Consider the following 22,163-nt stretch of genomic DNA (forward strand, 5'->3'; position numbering starts at 1 on the left):
AAGTTTCACATTATAAACGTGAGTTAATAGTCACTTGCAAACCACAAATCTATATTCATAGATCTGTTTCCAAGTTACAGCATCTGCATATATATTTCAAATACCAGTATTTACATATTTAATTTTACTCATAATTATATAGAAAAAAAATCACCTGCTGTTTATATATAGAGTGGCTTGTTAACAGTGAAACAAAATGAGCTACCTGAGGATTCATATTTGTCTCCTTTCATTTTTGATCAACTAAAAGTTTGAGGTAAAACAATAGCATTAAGAAACAGATATCTACACTGCAAAAGCCATTAACACACAGATACCATCATAACTAAAGAAATGAATTATATGAAAGAAATGGAATAACTGAAGTAACTCACAATACACTGCACAGGACAACAGTATATGATTACTGGATTTGAGCTCTAGCAAATCAGATGCATTATATATTGATTGCTCTTGGGAACAGTTGCTATGGGGTAAAATGTTCTAAAAACATGCAAATATAGAATATTCACTCAACAAACTAAAAAAGAAAAGCATACCTTTAGTTGCTTTACGATGTACGTCTTTGGCTACATAATAAATTTCTTCATTTGTGACATCTAAAAGAATCTCTGTCAGCAGCAGTTTTGTCAACATCATCTGAAGAAAATAATGTTAAACAACACTGTAAGCAAAGTATTTGGACCAAATTCTACACTTTGTTACACTTATGCAACCCCACTGCTTTTCTTGGGTGTAAAACCATAATTTGGTTCCTTTTACTTACTTATTTTTTCTATACAAAAGATCAGTTAAAATTAGGACTCTTAAGTAGTTTGGAAGTTAAGTCCAACTGAAAAAATCCAAACAGTCTGGACTCTCACACTGACCTATAATCATAAGCATTTCACATACAGAAGCAGGGTATGAAATCCCACTATTACAGATTGCACAATTACCCACTTTCATTAAAATAAAGTACATGCATACAACTTCGCAGGTTTGGGGCCTTAAATACCAGGAATTCAGTTGTAGAGGGTTCAGAAAGAACCATAAAAACAGAAAGTCACCTGCAATAGCTTTTTTATATGTAGGAGAGAGACCCTCCAATGAACTAGGTCATACTGGGAAACAAGCTCCCACTTCTCATCATGCAACACCACAAGTGATATTGCACTTCAAATAATTTTTTTTTTGGTTAGAAAAGTTGCTGCTGGCTCAAGACTTAATTTTGCTATTCTTGGGCTTCAAAAAACTGCATTTTTAGCAAAATGTAGATGGGGGGGGTTGGAATGTTAGAATTATTAATGGACGAAGACCAGTGAGGTGGGCAAAAATGCATAAGTATATTGTATTTCTTTTACAGCTTATCAGATAGCTATCAACTTCACATAAATGGTATGGTACGCACGTGTATGTAAGTTCATTCTCCCCGACGTGGAAATGCTTATCCCTATGTTAACCTGGAGACACGCACGACTCCATATATAATCCCATTACATTATACAATCTATGTTACATATTTATTTAAAATGTTAGGCATAGAAAAGCACAACTGCTCTTCGACGAACACGCTTTTGAGAGAACTATGTTATTTATACCATTTGATACTCCTTTTCTTCTTCTGTCATTTCTGGTTCACTTTGCTCCTCCTGAAGAGCAGGAGAGGGGCTCCTACTGACTTTTCCAACACTTGCAGCTTCTGTGTTTTCAATGTCATCTTCTTCCTCATCACTGTCCTATAAGAAGACCATTGCATACTTCAGGATAAATTCATAATTAAAACAAGGCAGTTTCTATTTATGGTACTCAACAGAAATTGAAATAGAGCACTTCAGAATGACGCAAAACAGCCCTCCAAACAAATAAGTGATCCCCCTTCCTACTCTACAAGCCCTTGGAGCCAGAAATCCAACCATAAATCACCAGCTGCAGTGCAGATTTGATAATCCTCAGATGTACCGTCAAACCAGTATTTGCAGAAGACAAGCCATGGTGGTTCTTTTTGGTTAGGACACACAAAGCTGTTACTGGAGGCAGGGTGTGGAGGAAATAATGTGAGGGGATCAACGGAGATACTTTTTCCCAAGTGAACGGCATTTATGCATGAATTGGAGGAATCTGACTACGGGGTCCAAAGAGAGGACCCTCAGCCAACAACCTAGGGTATTCGTCAGGCAAGGCAGCTGCCCAAGGAGAAAAACTGAAGGCTCTCGACTGCTCACCTGACCCCTCTGTGTCCAGAAAGGCCACCTATGCAGTGGTATGGTCACTGTAGGATAGGTATCCAGCACTGCAAATTCTTTAGGAAGCACTACCACAAACACGAGGCTACAGCATAAGGCTCCCTAAATTGGTTCAGTTTGGCAAGCATGTATGCACTGGTACATTTGTACTCAAACTAGTCCTAATACAAACGGTTCAATTCTTTACCATAGATACCTGCCTACTAGTCTCTGCCAATTACCAATTTATGCCAACAGAAAATAAAGGCCAATTTTATCACTTCCTCTTTGCTATTACAAACCAAGTAATAATAAATATTCTTTAAACTATGCTTAAACTTTTGCCCATTATCTACTAAGAATTTACAAAGATCAGGTAAGTGGCACTGCAGTTGACACAATCTTCATTTTTAACATGAGTTATCAAAGAGGTGTTGTAAACTGAAAAATAGCTTCTCTTTATCTACAAGAGAAGAGAGAAATGTTAAGACCTTTCAGGAAAATACATATCTAGATCAAAAGCGAATGTTTCTACTTACAAATTTACTTTTCTGAGGTAACCGTGGGCCATCTCCTTCAGCTTCCTCACTTGCTTTCTTTTCTTTTTTAGACATCTGAGAACGTTGCTGTTCCATTCTCTCTTTCTCCAGCTTTTTCTGCTTTTCTCGTTCCATCTTTTCCAGACCCTCACGAATCCAAGCAGGAAGGGTTCTACGTTTCACAGCATCTGCATGCCAGAGATTTATAGTTTTGTCAGAAGGAAAAAAAATTAAAAAAAAGATACATATTTCTCACCCAATAATAATAGCAAATTTTTTTTTCTAAAGTTGTAATTACAGTTTCAAACATTACATTTCTTTTTACAATGACAACCATCTCTGAAATCATGGTTTTGGGTTTCTTTCATTAAAGTGTCGTTAACATGTACCAATCTGTGGAGGCTCCTGCTTCACAGGCATCGCGATGGGTGAACGTTGACGGTCTCTGAATGAGGGCCTTTCCCTTCGGTTCTGGGGAGGCGCTGAAGGTGCTGGAGGACCTGGTGGCCCTGGTGGTCCTGGCTGCCAGTAAGGTGGATGAAATCCACCTTGGGGTGGACCAAAAGCAGCCCCATGCTGAAAGAGTAATGCAGTTCATTTTTCTTCACATTTAATACAATGCACTCTAAACTTATTCCTTGGGCTCCACATAGCATGTGTGCACGCACGTGTGTGTAAGTGAAACAACAGAAGTCCATGCAAATTGAAATCATGGATTTTTCTACCTAACTATGGTCTTTCTACCTCTTTTACTGTGGTCCCCAAAATCTAAAGTGTCATTTTCATTTAAAAAATGACATTTATTTAAGAACTTCTGGTTTTGAAAATAGATTTTAGAATGCAAACCAATGCATGGACACCATAATGAATCTATGAATGGGCTGCAGACAACCCCTTTTCACTGCCTCTTAAAACTGAAGTCTGATAGCCATCTAGCTGCAGTCAATATTAACCAATTCACTACCAACTATCACCGGAATACTCAGTTAAAGCTGGGGTGCACAAAGTGCAGCCTGGGGGTCAAAGTAGCACACAGAGTCCTGCCAAGTGCGGATGTGCAATCACCCTCTCTCTCTCTGACTACAACTTGAGGACATGGGTGAAAAGCTCCAACTTTTTGTTGCTTGTTGCAGGACTTTACCTGCAATCTCCACTCATCTATCGAGGATGTTACCAATAAAAAGATATATTATGGCTGATCAAAATAATGCACACATTTATATGCAAGTTTGGTACAGTCCTTGCATTCCTACCAAACTGCCATGCAAAGTTCCAAAGTTGTGGCATCGATGACTGCATGTTATAGTTGGTGCCTAGAAATAGCCATCAAATCCATTTGAAAGGATGGTGTAAAGGTATAAGGCTGCATCAAATATTTTATGACAGGGTGATTTAAGTCAAAATTATTTAAAGTGCCAATTTTCTGCATGATTTAAAACAAGCAGGAAACCTTATTTTAATCCTGTTTTGCATTTGTACTACTTAGTTTATTTTCTTTTAAAAAAAGGTTGATTCTCATTGGTTGGAAACCATTAAAACATGCTTATTTACAACTACATATACCCTCTACACTAAATTTGATATTACTCTTTGTTAACCAGGGGACACACTATATCTATGCACATTTATTTAAGCAATTATACAGCTTAACATATATTTAATTTTTTACATTTTTTATTATGTTTGAAATGATACCTGTTATATGGATGATACATTTCTTATTTACTAGGTTCATTTTTATGTGTAATTTGTGTCAAGCTCTATTTGAAGGCAAACTGGAATTCAATTAAAAATGCACAAAAACAGCATTTTAATTTTTTTTATTAGTTAACTAAAACTCCCTTAAATGTGCTGGATACATAAAAAACAAGTTTATCAAAACATGTTTTGCATTTAAAACTGATTATTAAGAAAAGTACTATATCCTGTCCATGACTAATCCTAGTAGGCACTGCAACAATACAAACACGTAAAAATAATAAGAGCTATCTGTGGTTAATAAACTGAACTGACTGTTTCGGGTTACCATGTCCTTCAAGATTTTAGAATGAGAAGATCTCATTCTCTCACACGGAGTTTTTATTCACAGACTGGAAGAGGAAAACAAACTTTTCTTCTTTTTCAACTCCAATCAACTTTTTAACTCTGAATGAACTAGCCATTGAACTATCTGAATAATCTGAAACGAAGAAAATATCTGCTCCTACTATCAAAAGCTGGCTTAGTAATTCAACAAACTCTAGTTCCAGGTGCTTAGGCAGTGACTCCCACCAGTTCAGTATATGATTTTATTGAAAATTTTGACAGAAAACATGTACCACTTAATATTTTAATTCAATTTAAATTACTTTAATATTTATAAGAAGTTTAGGATTTAACACAGGTTGTCTTAATTTGAAATTTAAATAGGTTACTTTAAAAAAGAAAAATGTTTTAAATTTAAATCTAAAACATCTGATTTTTTTTTGCTCTTTTTAAAATCAATGTTTTATTATATTCTTTTGGTTATTCAAATAACAGACATTTAGTACTTCCACGGGAATTTTAAATATAGTACCATTTACTGCATCATCTGCTACAAGGTGGACTTTCAGTACCATTTTTACAGGATTCTGAGAAGTTTTCTATAAAACTTTGTCCAGTAACAGCAGACAGAAAACTTTTATAGCCTAAAGTATTTAAAAATGGATGGCTCACCTCACATCTAACAATGATGCCTGGCACTAAAATTTATGAGTACAGAAAGAAGGATAGAAAATAGAAAAAAATTCCTATGCCTTTTGTCAGTCTTCCCCACACATTTCTATTGTCTGTGAATATGAGGTAGATGTTCCAAAAGGTAGTGTGTGTTTATAATTTATTTTAAACAGGTTTGATCATACAATACCATTGAAAATTGGGAGGTGGAGGGGGGTGGGAATAGAGTAAATTCTTTGGATATAGAGACTTGGACAACACCCTTCACTGTAATACTTTAAAAAAAAATCTATTCTTTATACACACTACACATAACTTGTTTGCAAGAGTAAAGAAAAAAATTGGATGTGAATTTTTCTTAAATAATTGTTTATTCATAGACTCACAGAAGATAGAGAGGGATAAGATCAATTGGATCCTCCAGTCTATCTCCCTGCAAAAGCAGGGCTATTCCCTATAGCAGGGGTCCTCAACCTTTTTCTTGCTGAGGCCCCCCTCAGCATGCTATAAAAACACCAGGGCCCAGCGGGGGCAGGGTGGAGACTCAGGGCTCTGGGCACACATAGGCATAGTTTTACTTCTATGGAGTTGGGGGGGAGGCGCAAGAGCTGGTGGGGCTTGAACCAACTCCGCACAGCGGGGTCCAGGAAGGGAGCGCCACCTCCACCCCCGACTCACTCAGGAGGCCACCCAGCCTGTCTGGGCTGTGTAGGGATGCAACCAAAAAATATAACTCAAAAGGGGGGGGGGGGAGACGGATCGGGGGGGGTGGACTCAGTTCAAAAAGACTGAAAACTGCTCAGGGTGCAGAGAGGGGAGAACTAGGGGCTGTGTGCAGGCAGGGGGTAGCTAGGCGCTATGTATGGGCAGGCGGGGGACTCCCAGTGCAGCTCCCAGCTTCAGCGGGGAGGTTTGCCGGCTTCAGCCCCGCGCTGCTCCTGACTGCGTGGGGTGGGGGATGGGCCGCCAACTTCAGCCCCATGCAGCTCCCAGCTTCAGCGCTAGGCTCGGCGCACTGGGTTTCAGCCGTGGGGCTCCGTGGATCTCCTGAAAGGGCTCGTGGACCCCCCGGGGGCCGCAGATCCCCAGCTGAGAACCACTGCCCTATAGTACATTTTCTAGTATATTTAGGTATATTATTTTCTTAACTTTATTTAATGCTCTTTTCTTTTACACAATTTTGTCGTGTTAATTATATACTGGAAAACACGGACTCATTTTAATCTTGCACATAACCATTTCTCATTATTTGTACGGAAAAAAATCTTGTTTGGCCTCAGAACTGAAAACTCTAAAGTCTTCTTCTGTATGCATAAGGTATTTTGCATGGTGTTAAAATGTATCTTAGCTGCTAAGATTTAGCAGCTAACAGACTTCTTGTTGTTTGTAGAACTGAAGCGTGAGAGTCGCCGCTAGATATTCTTAGAGGAACACTTCCACAGAAGGGACTCTGTACGTCTACAATATTAAAGCAACAAATATGTTTCACCTGATAGTCAAACTGGTTCACTGGCCCCATTGCAAAGTTATCGGGTGGTCCCCCAAAGTTGTGATTGTTCTGGTTAAATATATGCCTGTTGTCAGGGGCAAATTCCCCACTATCCTGACTGTTGCTGTCTTCAGATGGAGGAACAATTTCCATTGGACCAGGGGCTGGAGGCATCCACTGCTGATCTTGAGGTGGATGTGGAGGTTGGTGAGGCATTCCCCATTCTGTTCAGGATTTAGAATAAAATTCAGTATGAAGTTAACAGTGAGACTTAGACAAATAATAAATGTTCTTAACCCATCAATCTCATGAAGTGCCAAAAAACAAGACTTTCAGCTTTTGTCCGATAAGGAGTCAGGTCGGTATAAACGGATATATAGCCATAGATTAGGGTTAGGAGGAGCCATTATAACCACCTACTCTGATACCCCTGAATTAATTCCTGCTTCAAATCCAAACAATGTGTTTGAATTATAGCATATATATTTTACAAAGACATCCAATCTCTATTTAAAATTCTCCAGCAATGGAGAATCCACCACAATCTAAATTATTCCTAGTCTGAATTTGTCTAGTTTCAACTTCTAGCTACAGGATCTAGTTATGCCTTTGTCTGCTAAAGAGCCCTCTAATATCAAATTTCTGTTCCCCACGTAGATACTTATAGATGCGATCAAGTCACCCCTCGACCTACTCTTTGATAAGCTAAACAGATGAAGCTCCTGGAGTCTATCACTATAAGGCAGGGCTTTCAAATCCTTTAATCATTCTCATGGCTCTTCTCTGAACCTTCTCCAATTTTGAAACATCCTTCTTGAAGTATGAACACCAGAAGTGGACAAAGTATACCAGTAGTGGTTAGGCTAATACCAAATACAGAAGTAAGGTAATCTCTTTAGTCGTCAAGATTCCTATTTATGCATCCTAAGGAATGCAATGGTCCTTTCAGCCACAATATTGCACTGCAACTCAGGTTCAGCTGATCATCCACCATGACACAAGTCTTCTTCAGAGTTTCTGGTTCCAAGGACAGAGTCCCTCATCCTGTCACTATGTTTCTAGATGCATATTCTTTGTTCCTAAATGCATGACTTCACATTTGGCTGTAGTGAAATAAATACTGTTTGCTTGCCTCCATCTTACCAATTAAGTCAGATATTAAGAGGACAGGGCACTGACAGAACAATTATTTACCATTCCTCCAATCTTTGTATATTCTGCAAACCTGATCAATAATTATTTTGTTTTTCTCCACATCATTGATAAAAATATTAAATGGCATAAAATCCCCCAGGACCCCACTAGAAACATAGCCACTCAATAATGATTCAACATTTCTATGTCAAGTTCTCTATGTTTACATTACAATGCAGAAAGTTAGTCAGAACAAAACTACAAAACAAAACAAACAAAAAAAACCCCACAACTGTAAACCTTGCAAACATTATAGGCAAGATTCAGTACTGCATATCTTAGAGGTGGCAGCACAGAACTTGAAGACCGGGGGTGGAAGGACTAAGGCGCCGTTAAGACACCTTTGCACCCTGGGGCTGCTCCGGGGGTAATTCAGACAGCCCTGAGGGCTACCCTACTTACTGCAGATCCCCTGTGGAAAGCAGCACTGCTCAGATCCTCTGCAGAGCTGCATACTGCGGCCATGACTCCCCTAGATCTTTAATGTCACAATTCAGTGACTTAACCACATTTTTCTTCCTCCTTCACTATATACTATATAACTTCTACCTTTCAAACCTGACATTCTACTCCACTTTGTTAAGCATGTCTATGCACCACAAGTAATGGTCTGAGATTGGAAATTTTCATTGAAATAGACTTTCAGTTCACGTAGGCACATTTGCCAAAGTGCCAAGAGATTTTGGAAAATCATTGTTTTAATCTTTTAAACATAATTCAGTGCACGTGTGCAGTTTTTGGGATTTTTTTCCCCCCTCCCTTGTAGCTGTAAAATCAAAAGCAATTTTCACTGGACTAATAAAAAACTAGCTACGGACTTAGAAACTGCATTCCTGCCAAATTTCAAATTGCCATTACATTCTACAGATGTGCTAGATCTGTTTTTTAAAAACTGCAAAAGAAAATGTTTGCAAAATAATTCTTGGCAGTAAAACTGCAATTCTTCTATTCCTTCTGTGCTTGAAATCAGCTCTATTATTTATTTTTTTTAAATGAAACTTTCAGGACAAAAATTTCTTTGATAGGGAAAAAACACATTTCACACATTTCAGCCAAAAACTAATTTTTTGAGAAAGTTATAATTAACCGAAACTGATTTATTTTATTGTAAATGCTCAGTTAATCTTAACTATAGGCATCCCATGTGCGGTGTATATAATGTGTAGGACAAGACCTGGGGAGAGCCTATAACCTCAAAAAATAAGACACATACAAGTATATTTCACAAGGAGACCTCTGCCCTTTCTGGTCTCCAAGCTGTTGTGCCTTGAAAAAACACCACTGCAAGCATCCTACCAGCTAAGTGCTGGCAGAACTCATTCCATAACCTGTCAAAAACATTGCCCAAAACAGCTACAAGGGTTGCAACAGAGTGACAATAGGTGCTCTCTTCCTCAAGAGCATAGTGTGCCCTTCAATGCTCCAGCTCCTACCGACCTGGGAATAAGAAATGAAACAAGTAACTGAATCTCACGGGGGGAAAAACCAAACACATGCGTTCACCTTCCTATATTAAAATTTAAAGACAAACCCAAACACTTTATATATATACACACATACATACACACACACACACACACACACACAACCTGGTGCCTACAAAAATTACAAATGACTAGATTGTGCTGTAAAATCTTCATGACTGTACTCTTTCCCATCCCTGAATCAGCTATTTGTTGAGTGTAGAGATCATGTTGTCAGAAGTAAGTGAATGATGCAATGGGGAGGGTGACACACACACACACCCCCTCACACAAAATAGAGAAACAGTGCATAATATAAATACATATTCACCAAATTACCGAATAAAGAATTAAAATATGGGAGGGATGGGGGCGGGGGGGAATAGAAAAAGACAAACCTGGCTGCCACATTCTGTTGAAGTTGGGATCCCCTTGAAAATTACCATGGTTGTTTGGACCAGGCTCTATTCCGGAAATATCCTGTCCATTTGGCATCATTCCTTGTTGTTCCACCACACTCTGCTGCCCCGAGGCTTCCCGTTGGGCAATCCATGCCTGAGCTAATGCAGCCCAATCAATCTGGCCTAAAACAAAATTAAGAAAAAAACTTTACCATTTCAGTATTTAAACTTCCAAAATTCAATTCTATTAGTGAGATATACATATATTCTCTCAACAGAAGAATCACTTTATTTATCTACAACAATTCCCTTGCAGCTGACTCGTTGCATGTAATTAATTACATTTTTATTGTCGACTGCAAATTTGTCAACGTGTACGTGCATACTGTTGCAATGGAGTTTCTCTACATGTATACTATACATACTGTTTTAGTTTTCCTATCATTACTTGAATGGATGGTAGTTGTATTCTTGTTGAGAGTGAAGAATACAAATTCAGATTTTAAAAAGATGTAAACTGTAAATTCTAAACTTAGTGAAGTTAAGTTTAAGGAAAATTTATAGTTAGAGAACATATTTTGTAGTGTGTGTTAAAATGATCTTTTATTTTCTTATAATTGTCTTTTGAGTTCCTACTCCTTTTTTGTTCCCTTTTCTCTGTCACTCCTCATTTTACCTGGTCTATTCTCCCATAATGTTTTCTTAACTATTGTCTGTTCTGCTTTGAGATTGGACTTGTTACTTTTTTGTTCCACATTTTTTCTCCCACCATCACACCTTGCATTAAAGCAAGAGACTAGCACAGGAAATAGAAGCAAATGGAAGTGTGCCAAGAACAGTAGGCAACAGGTACAACATACTTCAAAGTGAATAACTATACATTAATTACTCCTGATATAGGTGATCTGTGTACAGATGTGTACAAACAGGAGCACAGAGTTCCATTTGCTAATCATCTAGTTTAAATGCAGATTTTCCATTTTTCATTTTCATTTCACAGCTGTCATATACTGCTGTGTTATTATTTATGGAGGACATAACTTGTGTTTAGTCGTAATGACCTTTTGCCTCCACGTGTATTTTGAGCACTTCTCATTTTCTACAATTCTCATCTATATCAGTTTTAGTTCTGCAGAATGCTAAAAACCATTATTTTAAAAATTATATAGTGCTTTACATCTGAAAAGCACTTTATAAATATTAATGAATTTACTGTCAAGTTCCCAGTTAGGCAGCTGTAAATATTCACATTTTATAGAAACACAAACACAGAAAGGTTAAGGAACTTGTTAGTGGTAAATATTTAAATAAAACTCCAGGTCTCTGGGTCACTAGTCCTCTGCATGTACCACAAGACCATCTTTCCCGTCCTGTATGTTACCTCACCTCTGTTATGCAATTTATCTTTATAAGAACAGGAGGGAAAATAACTTGTTTGGGGTTACACCACTGGTGAATTATCACAAACCCATCCATTCACAAAGATACTGTCATAATAAGTATTAGACATCATAAAGTCAGCATATAATCTCTAGGTAGACTAGTTTATGCAACAGACAAAAAAAACAGAACTAAAGACATATGTGTCTGCCAGCATTCTGCGTACCCTAGTTGGGCAAGGACCATCTTATGTGTTTGAAAAGCATCTTTCACACCATTCACATTACTGTAACCAAAATAAATAATATATCCATCTACACAAAAACAGATTTCACTGAAGTGATTTTTAAACACATCTGCATGCACACTTTACCATACAGGCATTTCCTAGTAAAGCTGGCATTCTCAAATACAAGGTTTCTCATAACTCAGCTTAGCCAAAAGCCAATGTTTCTGAAAAGAAAGGCCAAAAGCCATCAAGAATCACTAAGGCAACAAAAATCAAGAACAAATAAAGCAGACTAACTGTTGGGAATAGATTATAGTCTGTTGATAGTTTACCAACCCAAGACAAATCAATTCACTTACTCGTACTGTACATATTAAAAATCAACGGGTGTGGGGGGGAAAACAAACACTGTAAGCATCGCTGTGCCTAAGAATTGTGATGGCTCAGAAGAGCATCAGAAATACAATTGCTCAATAACTGGTATAAGAAAGGAGTAACCATAGTCATGCTGTAATCCAGGGACTAAAATTCAGATTACAAAAGATAAATTAAATTGTATTTTGATAGCACAAATCTTGTTATTTACTTACTTGGATCTTGCTGATGCTGGAAGGACTGCATCCACTGTTGCTGGTTCAAAGGCCATTGCTGCCAAGGCTGTCCACCTTGATCCCACATCTTTAATTCTTTATATATTCTACATTTAATAAAAATAATGGTTTTACATTTGAACTGATACTCAGGAAACTTTACATACTTGAACCTATCACACAGAGACATTTAACTCCTGGAAAACCAAGCTGACATAGCAATATTGGTTTAATATTTTTAGCTGGAGGAAAATGCTAACTGTTCAAAACATCAACTGAAAGAGGTTATTAAAAACAGCTGTGCACTGTTTAAACTCAACATTGTATGACTTCTGAAAAACTAATATTCCTTCCCCAAAATTTTCATAAAGAATTTAATAAATTACAAAATTATATGCAAGATGTGGCAATAAGTTTCTTAAGATAAATTTACATGACAGAGGTCTACAAGCAATTTAAAGAAAGTAAATATTAGTTTACAACTTAACATTTAAGGAGTTATTTTTATAACTAGAACAATATTATCCAACTGATGCACTTCTGTGTTCTTTAAAACAGATATTATTATATAGACAGCATATCTTGTGGAGAAAGGTATTTTTCTATACAACCCTCAAACAATGCTGTTATCAAGAGACAAAGAACGGCCCTGATCCTGAAAGCTGATCTGTACAGACTTTACTGGGGTTCCACACAGGCATCAGGCTCTACTCATATAGATCGGCTTGTGGGAGTGGGGCCAAAATGTGTTGTATATAATTACATGAATATGGTACAGGTAAAAAAAGATGCAATCCTCTTGGAAGCTGTGAAACAAACTTTGTAGGCTTTTAACAAGACCAGTTCAATTTTGAGATTAACATAGGGATTATCAGCATGAATTTATTTTACTTCTTTGTTTTATCCTGCAACAAAAAGGTGGTGAAAGAAGTTTCATTGTTACATTAAGATATCATACTACTCAATGGCACCAGTTTAGGATATACAGACACCGAAGAGCACAAAGGCAGAGCACAAGTCAGTAGCGTCTTGATCTATAACTAAGAAGCCCGCTTTGTTTTGTATCAGTAGAAAGATGGAAAAAGTTACATTTAAAATAATCTTGCAAGGTCTGCCTTATGCTTAAGGAAGTGTTTGTATTAGACTTCAGATATGAATTACAGTAACTTTACAACTGTGCCTTCATTCTGAAGCAACAAAGAAAATGTACACAATTAAGTTTGTTTTTTCAATGATCTTCACATCTTCTAATTGTGAAGATCCAGCAGACTCCAAAGAACTGACTGGTCACACGATGACAGCTGTCTTGATTTCTGGTTTTTATATTACAGTAAGAAAAGCTAAAATATATATTTCAATACTCCCATTGTTACTCTTCCACATAAGCAAATACTGCAAGTTGCCGTAGGAATGTCACGTGACAAACAAATGGAAGGACGTATTAGTGTAACTATTGATCAATGTAGTTACACCAATCTATACTTTCCTAATGTAGACAAGGCCTTAAACACATGATCTTAGCCAAAAGGCCTACTAATACTCCACCACTAGTCTCAGAATATAAACAGACATTAACGCTATCACACCCTGGCACTCAGGATTCATGTACATAAATGACACGCAACTGACAACATGAATACTCAAAATGCATTCTGATTAATGCTCAACCAATAAGATCTAATTATCTGTTACATCCCTAATTGTTCATTCCCAAATATTTTTTCTGGGTACCTCAAGCAGACACATTAAGACTAAGATTCCAGAATGTTATTAACAATTTTACACTGAAATAAGAAGCTGTCAAAAGTGGATGCTCAATGCTGCTAGAAATGGGCTACAAATGAAGCCCTGCTCTTTGGTTTATTCTTTGACAACATAAGCAGGTAACGTGCTAAATGAATGGGCTAATGTTGTTATTAGAAGGTCTTTGTAACAATTTAAAGAGACAGCATAATTTTAAAATACCACAGATAGCTCCGTGGTACATAAGCCCCAGCAGTGCCCAGTTGCGTAGGAGGATGTACAGACTATTTAACCTTACTATTGAAGGGACTATTCCATTTACACAGTTTGGTTATATTGAGTAACCTTCGAACCTCAGTCAGTAGACAGAGAGATAGCTCTTATGCACCCCTTTGATGGCCAAGAAAATGATACTGCAACACTAAAAAGTATCAATATTTCTAACAAAGAGTGCAGCAGTGGAGTACACAAGGCAGTAGATACGGTGACAGGAACTTATAAGAGAAAGTGTAGAATTAAGAAAACATGCTCTTTATTATTGGATATAAACAGAATAACCAGACTTCATAATCAATCTCCCTTTTGCATGCCATGATGGTAAACTCACTCACTTTTAATTCTGCCTCTTTAAAGAAGATATTCTGACAGGATTCTCATTCTTGCATCTCTGCTTCCTATCATGAGACCAATCTCATACTGGAGGTTTGAAACCTTTCCTCCGAATGAGAATTTTGCAACGATGGTATCGCCAAAGAGAAAATTACATAACTTGTAATTCTGCTTCACTAACAATAGAATCTCACAAGATTTTAACTCTTGGAGAGTGATGGTCTCAAGCCTGGTCTACGCTAGAGTTAGGTCAACATAAGGCAGCCTACGACGACCTAATTACGTGTCTACACTAGAATGGTGCTTCCGCCAATGTAAGCCACCTACTACCTTGACCCAATAACTCCACTACTGTGAGAGGCATAGTGTTTAGGTCAATGTAGTTAGGACAACACATGGTCAGTGTAGACACTGCATGACTTACTTTGCCTGCTGGCTGACAGCCCAGAGCCCTGCCACCTCCTCTCAGTGAGGGACTGGGGGAAGAGGGGGGGGGAGAAGAGAGCCCAAGCCCAGCCACTGCCCAGGTTGTCCTCCCCCGCCCCCAATGCCTCACTGGGAGGCAGCTAGGTGAACCCAGCCCTGACAGTAGGAGCCAAAGAGGAAATGTGAAACCATGAAACTGACAAGACTGTTAATTTCACGGCTGGTAGGCTCCCAGCTATGAAATTGCGTCCCAGCCTGGCTCACAGCTGGGGCTGTCAGCCCCTGGTTTGGGAAAGGGGGGCTCCAGCTGCAAATTTGTAAAGCAGCCACCCAACACAGACAATCTGGACAGAAAAAGACTACAGTTTTCTCTTAGGAGAATCTTATCTTATCTTTCCCAAGAGAAAACGGAAGTCTTTCAGTCCAGATCCTCTGTGTGGGTTGGCTGCTTTACAAATTCACCACTGGGACACTATGGTCCTCAAGCCAGCGTGGCTGGCCATGGGAGGATCACAACAGTGTAGGAGAGTCCTCTGGTGCCAGCATTTTGTAAGACCTAGTAATTCTGTGAAGCTGTAAAGTTTCAAGATTCAAAGCTAGTAGTTAATTAATTTGAACAAGTTATCTGTTTTATCCATAACAGACCATAAAGAACACTTATCTACCCAAACTTCATGGTGAAAGGTATAACTAGAATGTGAAGGCAGATTTATTTTGTCTCATAAGTAATAAATAACAGACACTATACTTGTGTTTTTCCCTGTCAGGATCACCAATTTAGTGCTCTCCAAAATAAATTGAAAAAATTGATCCCAGAGAACTGAGAAGTGTCTCCACATAATAACTGACAGGGTGTAAGGCACCTTGATGCATCCGAAAGTTGACACCCTTTTCTTCAAATTAACAACTGACACATGCAGGCAGCAATGAGCCGAGGCTGTAGAATATAGAGTCCAACTTACAGAGATATAAGAAAGACACCTATGAAATTAAGGTGCTAGATGATGAGCTGATTAAAAACTGTATTGCTAAGGCTAGCCTGGTGCCTAATGGGAGTACTGCCACACAAAAGATAAACCGTTGGGACTTTGCTTTGCCCGTCTTTTCCTATGTTGGTGGCACCACAGAGGTAGAGCCCCTTTGGGTAGCACTTGGACAGATCCAAATCCACTTCTCACTAATGAAAAGTCACTAGAACACTGAGTCAGTAAGAGTTGTGGGAGGTTCTAGAAGAGATGGTAGAGCCCCTTTGAGACGGAAAGAAATGCTGGAAAATACAGTTCAGTATACAAACAGAATCTGGGAGCTTGAGAAAGCTGAACATCTCTCCTGCTGGCTGGATTCAAATGTTAAGCAAGACACCTCCCCTCCAACAGAGTGGTACGTCAGTTTGGCATTTAGCGAACGGGAAGAGGGTATGACTCTGATCTCATCAATGAATATAATTTAAAAGGCATAACTGGGTATAAAGGTTCAGAAAAGAATGTTAAATTCATATGTGTCTACCTGGAAGGGGAAATCAACACACACTCAATCAAACACAAAGTTGTGGTAGTTTCATTTCTGGCTGTTTCACCTACCAGTGAAATTAGCTTTCTCTCTTTTGTATTTCCTTGCTCTTGCATGCCAGGAATAAACAAAAGACAACTTTATCAGAGCTCTAAGAATTGTTTTCTTATTCCCCTATGTCAGACCAGAAAACTGGAACCTATTAAAAATCTGTTTACCAAAGAGGGAACAAGAACCTAATTTCGTTTTCTTGCTATACAGACTTGACTACAAGAAAGAAAGGTACCTAATGAATTCAGATTACCCTTTTTTTTTTACTTGTATATATTTTCCTGTTACAGACAATTTAACAATTAATAGGAGGTCACAGAATAATATAAACAGTCTTGTAACATTCTCTGTAATAGTGCTTGTGTGTGTTATTCTTTAAAATACTGGCCCAGATTTTCCCCTCTAGTAGAGCTGTGTTGTGCCATGCCACCCACACAAAAAAAGGCCTAATGTTGAAGCAGATGCCAATGAGAGAATCAACATTTTGTAGGAGGACCTTCTGCTGCTGTAGAGCTGGTGTAATGGCATGGTCCAGTGATCCCAACAGCTATAACAGACTCTTGGAGCCAAGGGCAACTAGTATAATTTACAGTGGGGGCTGACCCAGCACAGAGCCAGCCCAGGACAGAGGGAAGCACAAAGGTTACTTAAAAGATATCTATGCGTAACCCCTCAAATAGCAGCGTGCACTCTTCAGCCACAGCCAAGAACAGTAGTCAGTCACAATATCCTTATTTTATATATATTTCCCACTTCTCTCAGAAAACACACATTTGTTCTTTTTGCTTCCCTCCTTGTCCCTGCAACAGAATCTCTTCTTGTGCATTTGTAATGTGTGCCCAAATATGCTATACATTCAGATAACAATAGGTAAAAGCACCAGTTTCCCTTATTTCATTTGGAAAAAAAAAAAAAAAGGATACTAAATATATTACTGTATTTGGTGGCCTTTAATATGAAATCTTTGCAAAGTGAGTTAGGACTGAGTTAATATAATTATCTTGGGAGTTACTCTTTGTCACCCAACCCATTTTTAGTTGGCCAAAGGCTTCAGTGTTAACATGAGTAGTATTTCTAAGTTGCTAAAGTTATTTAATGCTTAGTTACTGTGGTATCTGCCTTATACCTAAGATAGTCAGAAGTATCATATATTTATAATTTCTTTCAAATGCCAACTTCTTTCAGAATACAATTATTTCTACAGCTTCTGTCAGCAGATCAGAGCAAAACCTAATGCATTTTTATCTCAGTCACTTATCATTATGGCCCTTACAGTTAGGCCTAACTGCATTAGGTCTTAGTATCTGAAGTCTACTTTAACCATTCTTCTCAATGTGCCTTTGTCAAAGCACGGAATACAGGCCTTCCAAATATGTACTGACGATACAAAATAAAGGACAAATAAATGATAAATTGTAATGTGTGGCTTGTTTAGCACCTGTAACAGTCTTCAAGAATCAGCAGTTCTGAGAAACATTTACATTACTACCCACTGGAATGAAGCAGGTTGAACAGAGGTAAATTTAACTGAAAAATTGTTATAAAAACGCCTGTACTGAAAGAATAATCTGAAGGGATAAAACTTTAGTCTTCTGTTATTTCAAACTTATACTTGCATAATGAACTGAGCCAGAAAGAAACTTTAAGAAGCACACTAGGCAAAAAATGGGCAACTGCAGCGTCTTATATTCACTTTCGGATGTTTGGAAAGATAAAGACAAAACACGCTCAGGTACATCCAAGACACCATAACCTGTCATATTTTATTCTGCTTCACCTGTTTGTGGATCACATAATCTCACAAATCTGTGACTAATGTAACAAATATACCAAAGCTATTTTTAAAATTATCTTCATATAGAAGATTACATTGATATCATATACAGAAACAGCTGATGGACTGTTTACATTTACATGAGAAAAATATTTTTTAAAATCATGGTCAATTCTACTGAATTTAGAATACATTCAGGAAAGAACTGATGGGTGCACAAAGAAATGAAATCAAGCCACCCCAACTAACAGGACTGGCACTGGATTTTTCAAATGATCATCCAATATATTGTGTGCCTGAATAGTACTGTCAGTCTACATTAGACTGTAACATCCTTCCTGAATGATTTGTTGTCTATAGAAACCAAGCACACTGATGAGGTATATGATACATAAGTAATGTCTGTGCATCAGGGAAGGTGACTCTTCCATTATATTTATTTCTCTAGCCAAGTAAAACCCATCCAAATACGCACTGCAAAGTGTAACCTGTTGTCAATGGCAACCTTATGAATCCATACCTGACTTGCCAGCCATGAAAGGAGAACGAAGCTGCAAGCACCTGCCCCCACAATATCTTATTTTGATGAGCCTAACCAAAGGCGTAACCTGCTTGAGACCCCCTAACCAAAGGCCTAACCTGCTTGAGACCCCCCCTTAACAGAAGAAAAGAAATAATACACAACAGGCTATGAAGTTAAATTTCCCTAAGTTAGACAGATCAAAGTTTTAGGTAGAACAGTATCTACATAATTATGGACCCAATCCCTTATTCACAGAAAGTAGTATCTACTCATACAAGCAGTCCCATTGAACTCCATGGAACTGCTTGTATAAGTATTATTCACTTAACAGGAGTAAGGATTGAAAACTTGAGCTCTGATTAAGAAGGTGTTTAGAAACATCCCATCTCTGCTGAGCTGTTCAATTAAGTGTAGGCATTTTGTAAATGATAATATTGGTAATGCTACCCCTTAGGAGCTCCCCAGTGGAATGATCATCACACATACTGTGCAATCCAACATATATTTATTTCACATTAAGTATTTAAAAGAGGTATCCTGGTAATTTAACAGTTACAGAATCCTAACGTTGTTACTGCAAAAACCTGGCTCATAGGTATTCATGCCCTGGTCACTAGCACACAGAATCAGCACCACTTCACTGTGTCAACAAGTATTACAATGCTATCAGCTGAAGAATCCTTCTTTTTGGAGTTTAAAGAGCGGCTTGTGCACATCCATCAGGCAGATCATGAACCTATCCTTGTTGCCACTAACTTTCTTGTACCTGAACAAGGCACTGCCTAAGTTACCCCAATGATATAATCGTCACTACGACCTAAACACAGAGCAGGTCGGTGTATGCAAACCTAGTAACCACCCACCCAGGGTGGCTCAACTGGTTTTCAGAGACTGTTTAACAGCATTGTCGCAGGCAAAGTCCCAAAAGTTGGGCAGCCCTAGACACAATAGGCAGGTCTCCCACACCCATGGGCACATGGCAGAGACCTCAACAAAGAGCTTCCCTTCCTGCTCGAAAAGCAGCGTGGACTACGCGCTCCAGCCCATTGGGTTCTGCTGGAGTTGACCACTTACGCATGCGCAATATGGGGTCAGGAGACCCGTCTCCATCAGTCTCTTGGGTACCCCCTAGGACAGCAGCGCATGCGCACCACGAGAAACGGGGGCCACTCTCTCCAGTCACCTCGATTGTACCCCAGCTCCCTCGCGCAGCGCATGCGCAAGTGCCAACCGCCACGGGGGCGGGAGATGCCGTCCCTCTCATCGGGAACATAAATCTCTCCCCAGGGGCGGAGGGAGGCTCGCGCTGCCCACCCAGCGCCTCACACAGCCAGCGGCTCGGGCAACAGCGCCGAGCGCCCTCCAGCCCCTCCCCCCCAGGCTCAGCGGGGCGGGGATGCCGGTCGCTTCAGCCCCCCAGTCGCCGCGATGAGCGCTTCGCGCCCCGTTACTTACATGCCCCCTCTCCGCCCCCCACCGGTCACAGGCGGCGCCGCTTCGTCTCCTTCACCACCACCACCGCCGCTTCCTCTCCCCGTACTCCTCGTCTTCACGAACAAGACAATATGGCGCCCGCTGGCGTTCACCCGGTAGTGAAATTTGCGTCACTGAGCTGACCCCTTCCAGGACAGCGTGAACGCTCTCGGCCGCCATCTTAAATGTGGGCAATAGAGTGGTCGTGAGCGACTTCCCATCAATCGCCCTTTTACTAAGGGGAAGCGCGCTGCCGCCTCGATTGCAGCCATCTTTAGCAAGGGCAAGACCCAAGCGTCAGCCGCCGCCATCTTTAGCGAGGGCGACTGCACCGATTTCAACCTAGCCCTTGGGGCGGGGAGGCCTCTGTGGCTTCAGCAGAGACCGCGGAGCTGCCGCTGGGTGACGGAAGCTACCTTGAGCTCCGATAGCACAGGCTGCGGCGGGGAACCTTGCCAGCCCCCGGAGTCTCACCTCGGCCCGCTCGTAGCCCCTCCCTTCGCAACCACCCATGGCTTTCCTACCCCGTCACCCTCCTCCCAACCTGTGCCGCACCTCCCCTCTCTCACACGCAACCCACAGCCCACCCGCCAGCCCTCACACCATAACTTGTACCCTACCCCCACTCCGCCCATACACCCCACCAGCACAACCCCTCCCCTGCTCCCCAAACCCCACCGCAACCCCTTCCTGTCACAACCCACACCCTACGCCACCCCACGCTGTACCCTCCCCTTCTCCCACAGTCCTCATCCTTCACACACACACACTCCACCCCAACCTGTATTGCCCCTCTCACACACACCCCACAACCTGTACCATACAGACCCCCTCCATCCCCCACCAAAATCTCTATCCTATCCTCTACTCACACACCTCATACCCCCATGCGTCCACCCCCACCACTCTGCTCCCTCCTCCATATACACATTCCCAACCCCTTCCCTGAACAGACACACCTCTTGTCTGATTCCATACTCTTCCCCCTACACACACAGACCTCTTGCTACGTCCTGTATCCTTCTCTACACAAAAACACATCCCTGCACACATTCACCACAATTCATCCTCTTCTATATACACATCTATACACACACACACAAACAACCACTACTCTTCCTACACCCAGACACCCATAACCTATATCTTTCCCTATAGCCACACATGCTCTTGCCACAACCCATGCCCATAGCCAATCCCTCATCACAAGCTATACCTCTCCTACAATCTCCTCCTCTGTAGTATCTTACTGATGAGCTGACCAGTTTCAAGCTGAAGTCTATGTACAGAAGTGAGGTATCTAAATGTTCTGCTATTCTGCAGAGCTGCAGGTTGTGATAGCCCTGTTCTGCTCCAGCAGTGCGATGCTGGAAACCAAGGACTGCATCTAGAGTGCACAGGAAGTGGGACGTGTCTGCACTTCCTGAGGACTTATTCTACATCCTATCTTCCTGTTTTGAGCTAAAACATTATTAAATTAAAAGACTATAAATGATAAATACAATAACTAACAACAATCCTTCAAGTTGCTTAAACACAGCCATGTCTTGAGCAGTTGTTAGCGTGTTTCAGAAGTCTTCCTGAGATGCTGTATTGCAAACCATCTTTAGACAAGTCTTTCTTTGTAAGAAACTGGTCAGTCTCATGAAATAATAGGGGCAGTTTGTGAAATATTTTCACCTTATGCATCTACTCTCGTTTCTCTTGTATTGGCTAAGGTGTCGGGGGAAACTCAAGCACATTCCCGTGTAAGATTTTGCCTTCATCTATGATCAGTGAGTATAAGTGAGGTGACTCCTCTTTTCATCACTATAGCTTTGACTGGCCAGTGCTCATCTTCCCAAATTCTCACACAGTCTTTGTTTTTTA

General features: G+C 40.0%; 1 protein-coding gene across 3 annotated transcripts in view; it reads right to left on the minus strand.

Moving 5' to 3' along the window:
• Window positions 1-21,623, minus strand: part of PNISR (PNN interacting serine and arginine rich protein) — a 35,646-nt gene extending 14,023 nt beyond the window's left edge. Inside the window, exons 1-8 of one of the 3 annotated variants that reach the window (XM_077812856.1) lie at window positions 21,511-21,623; window positions 12,187-12,293; window positions 9,985-10,170; window positions 6,930-7,153; window positions 3,133-3,319; window positions 2,744-2,931; window positions 1,581-1,718; window positions 540-639 (exon numbers count right to left, since the gene is read on the minus strand). In XM_077812856.1, coding sequence (XP_077668982.1) covers window positions 540-639; window positions 1,581-1,718; window positions 2,744-2,931; window positions 3,133-3,319; window positions 6,930-7,153; window positions 9,985-10,170; window positions 12,187-12,274 — 1,111 coding nt within the window. In that variant the 5' untranslated portion in view covers window positions 12,275-12,293; window positions 21,511-21,623. Of the gene's footprint in view, window positions 1-539; window positions 640-1,580; window positions 1,719-2,743; window positions 2,932-3,132; window positions 3,320-6,929; window positions 7,154-9,984; window positions 10,171-12,186; window positions 12,294-20,276; window positions 20,396-21,510 lie in introns of those variants that run through there. The other 2 variants (XM_077812855.1, XM_077812857.1) reach the window with 2 other exon arrangements.
• Between the last annotated feature and the right edge of the window lie 540 nt (window positions 21,624-22,163).

This window comes from Eretmochelys imbricata, chromosome 3, assembly GCF_965152235.1.
Source record: "Eretmochelys imbricata isolate rEreImb1 chromosome 3, rEreImb1.hap1, whole genome shotgun sequence".
NCBI classification, from domain to species: Eukaryota; Metazoa; Chordata; order Testudines; family Cheloniidae; genus Eretmochelys; species Eretmochelys imbricata.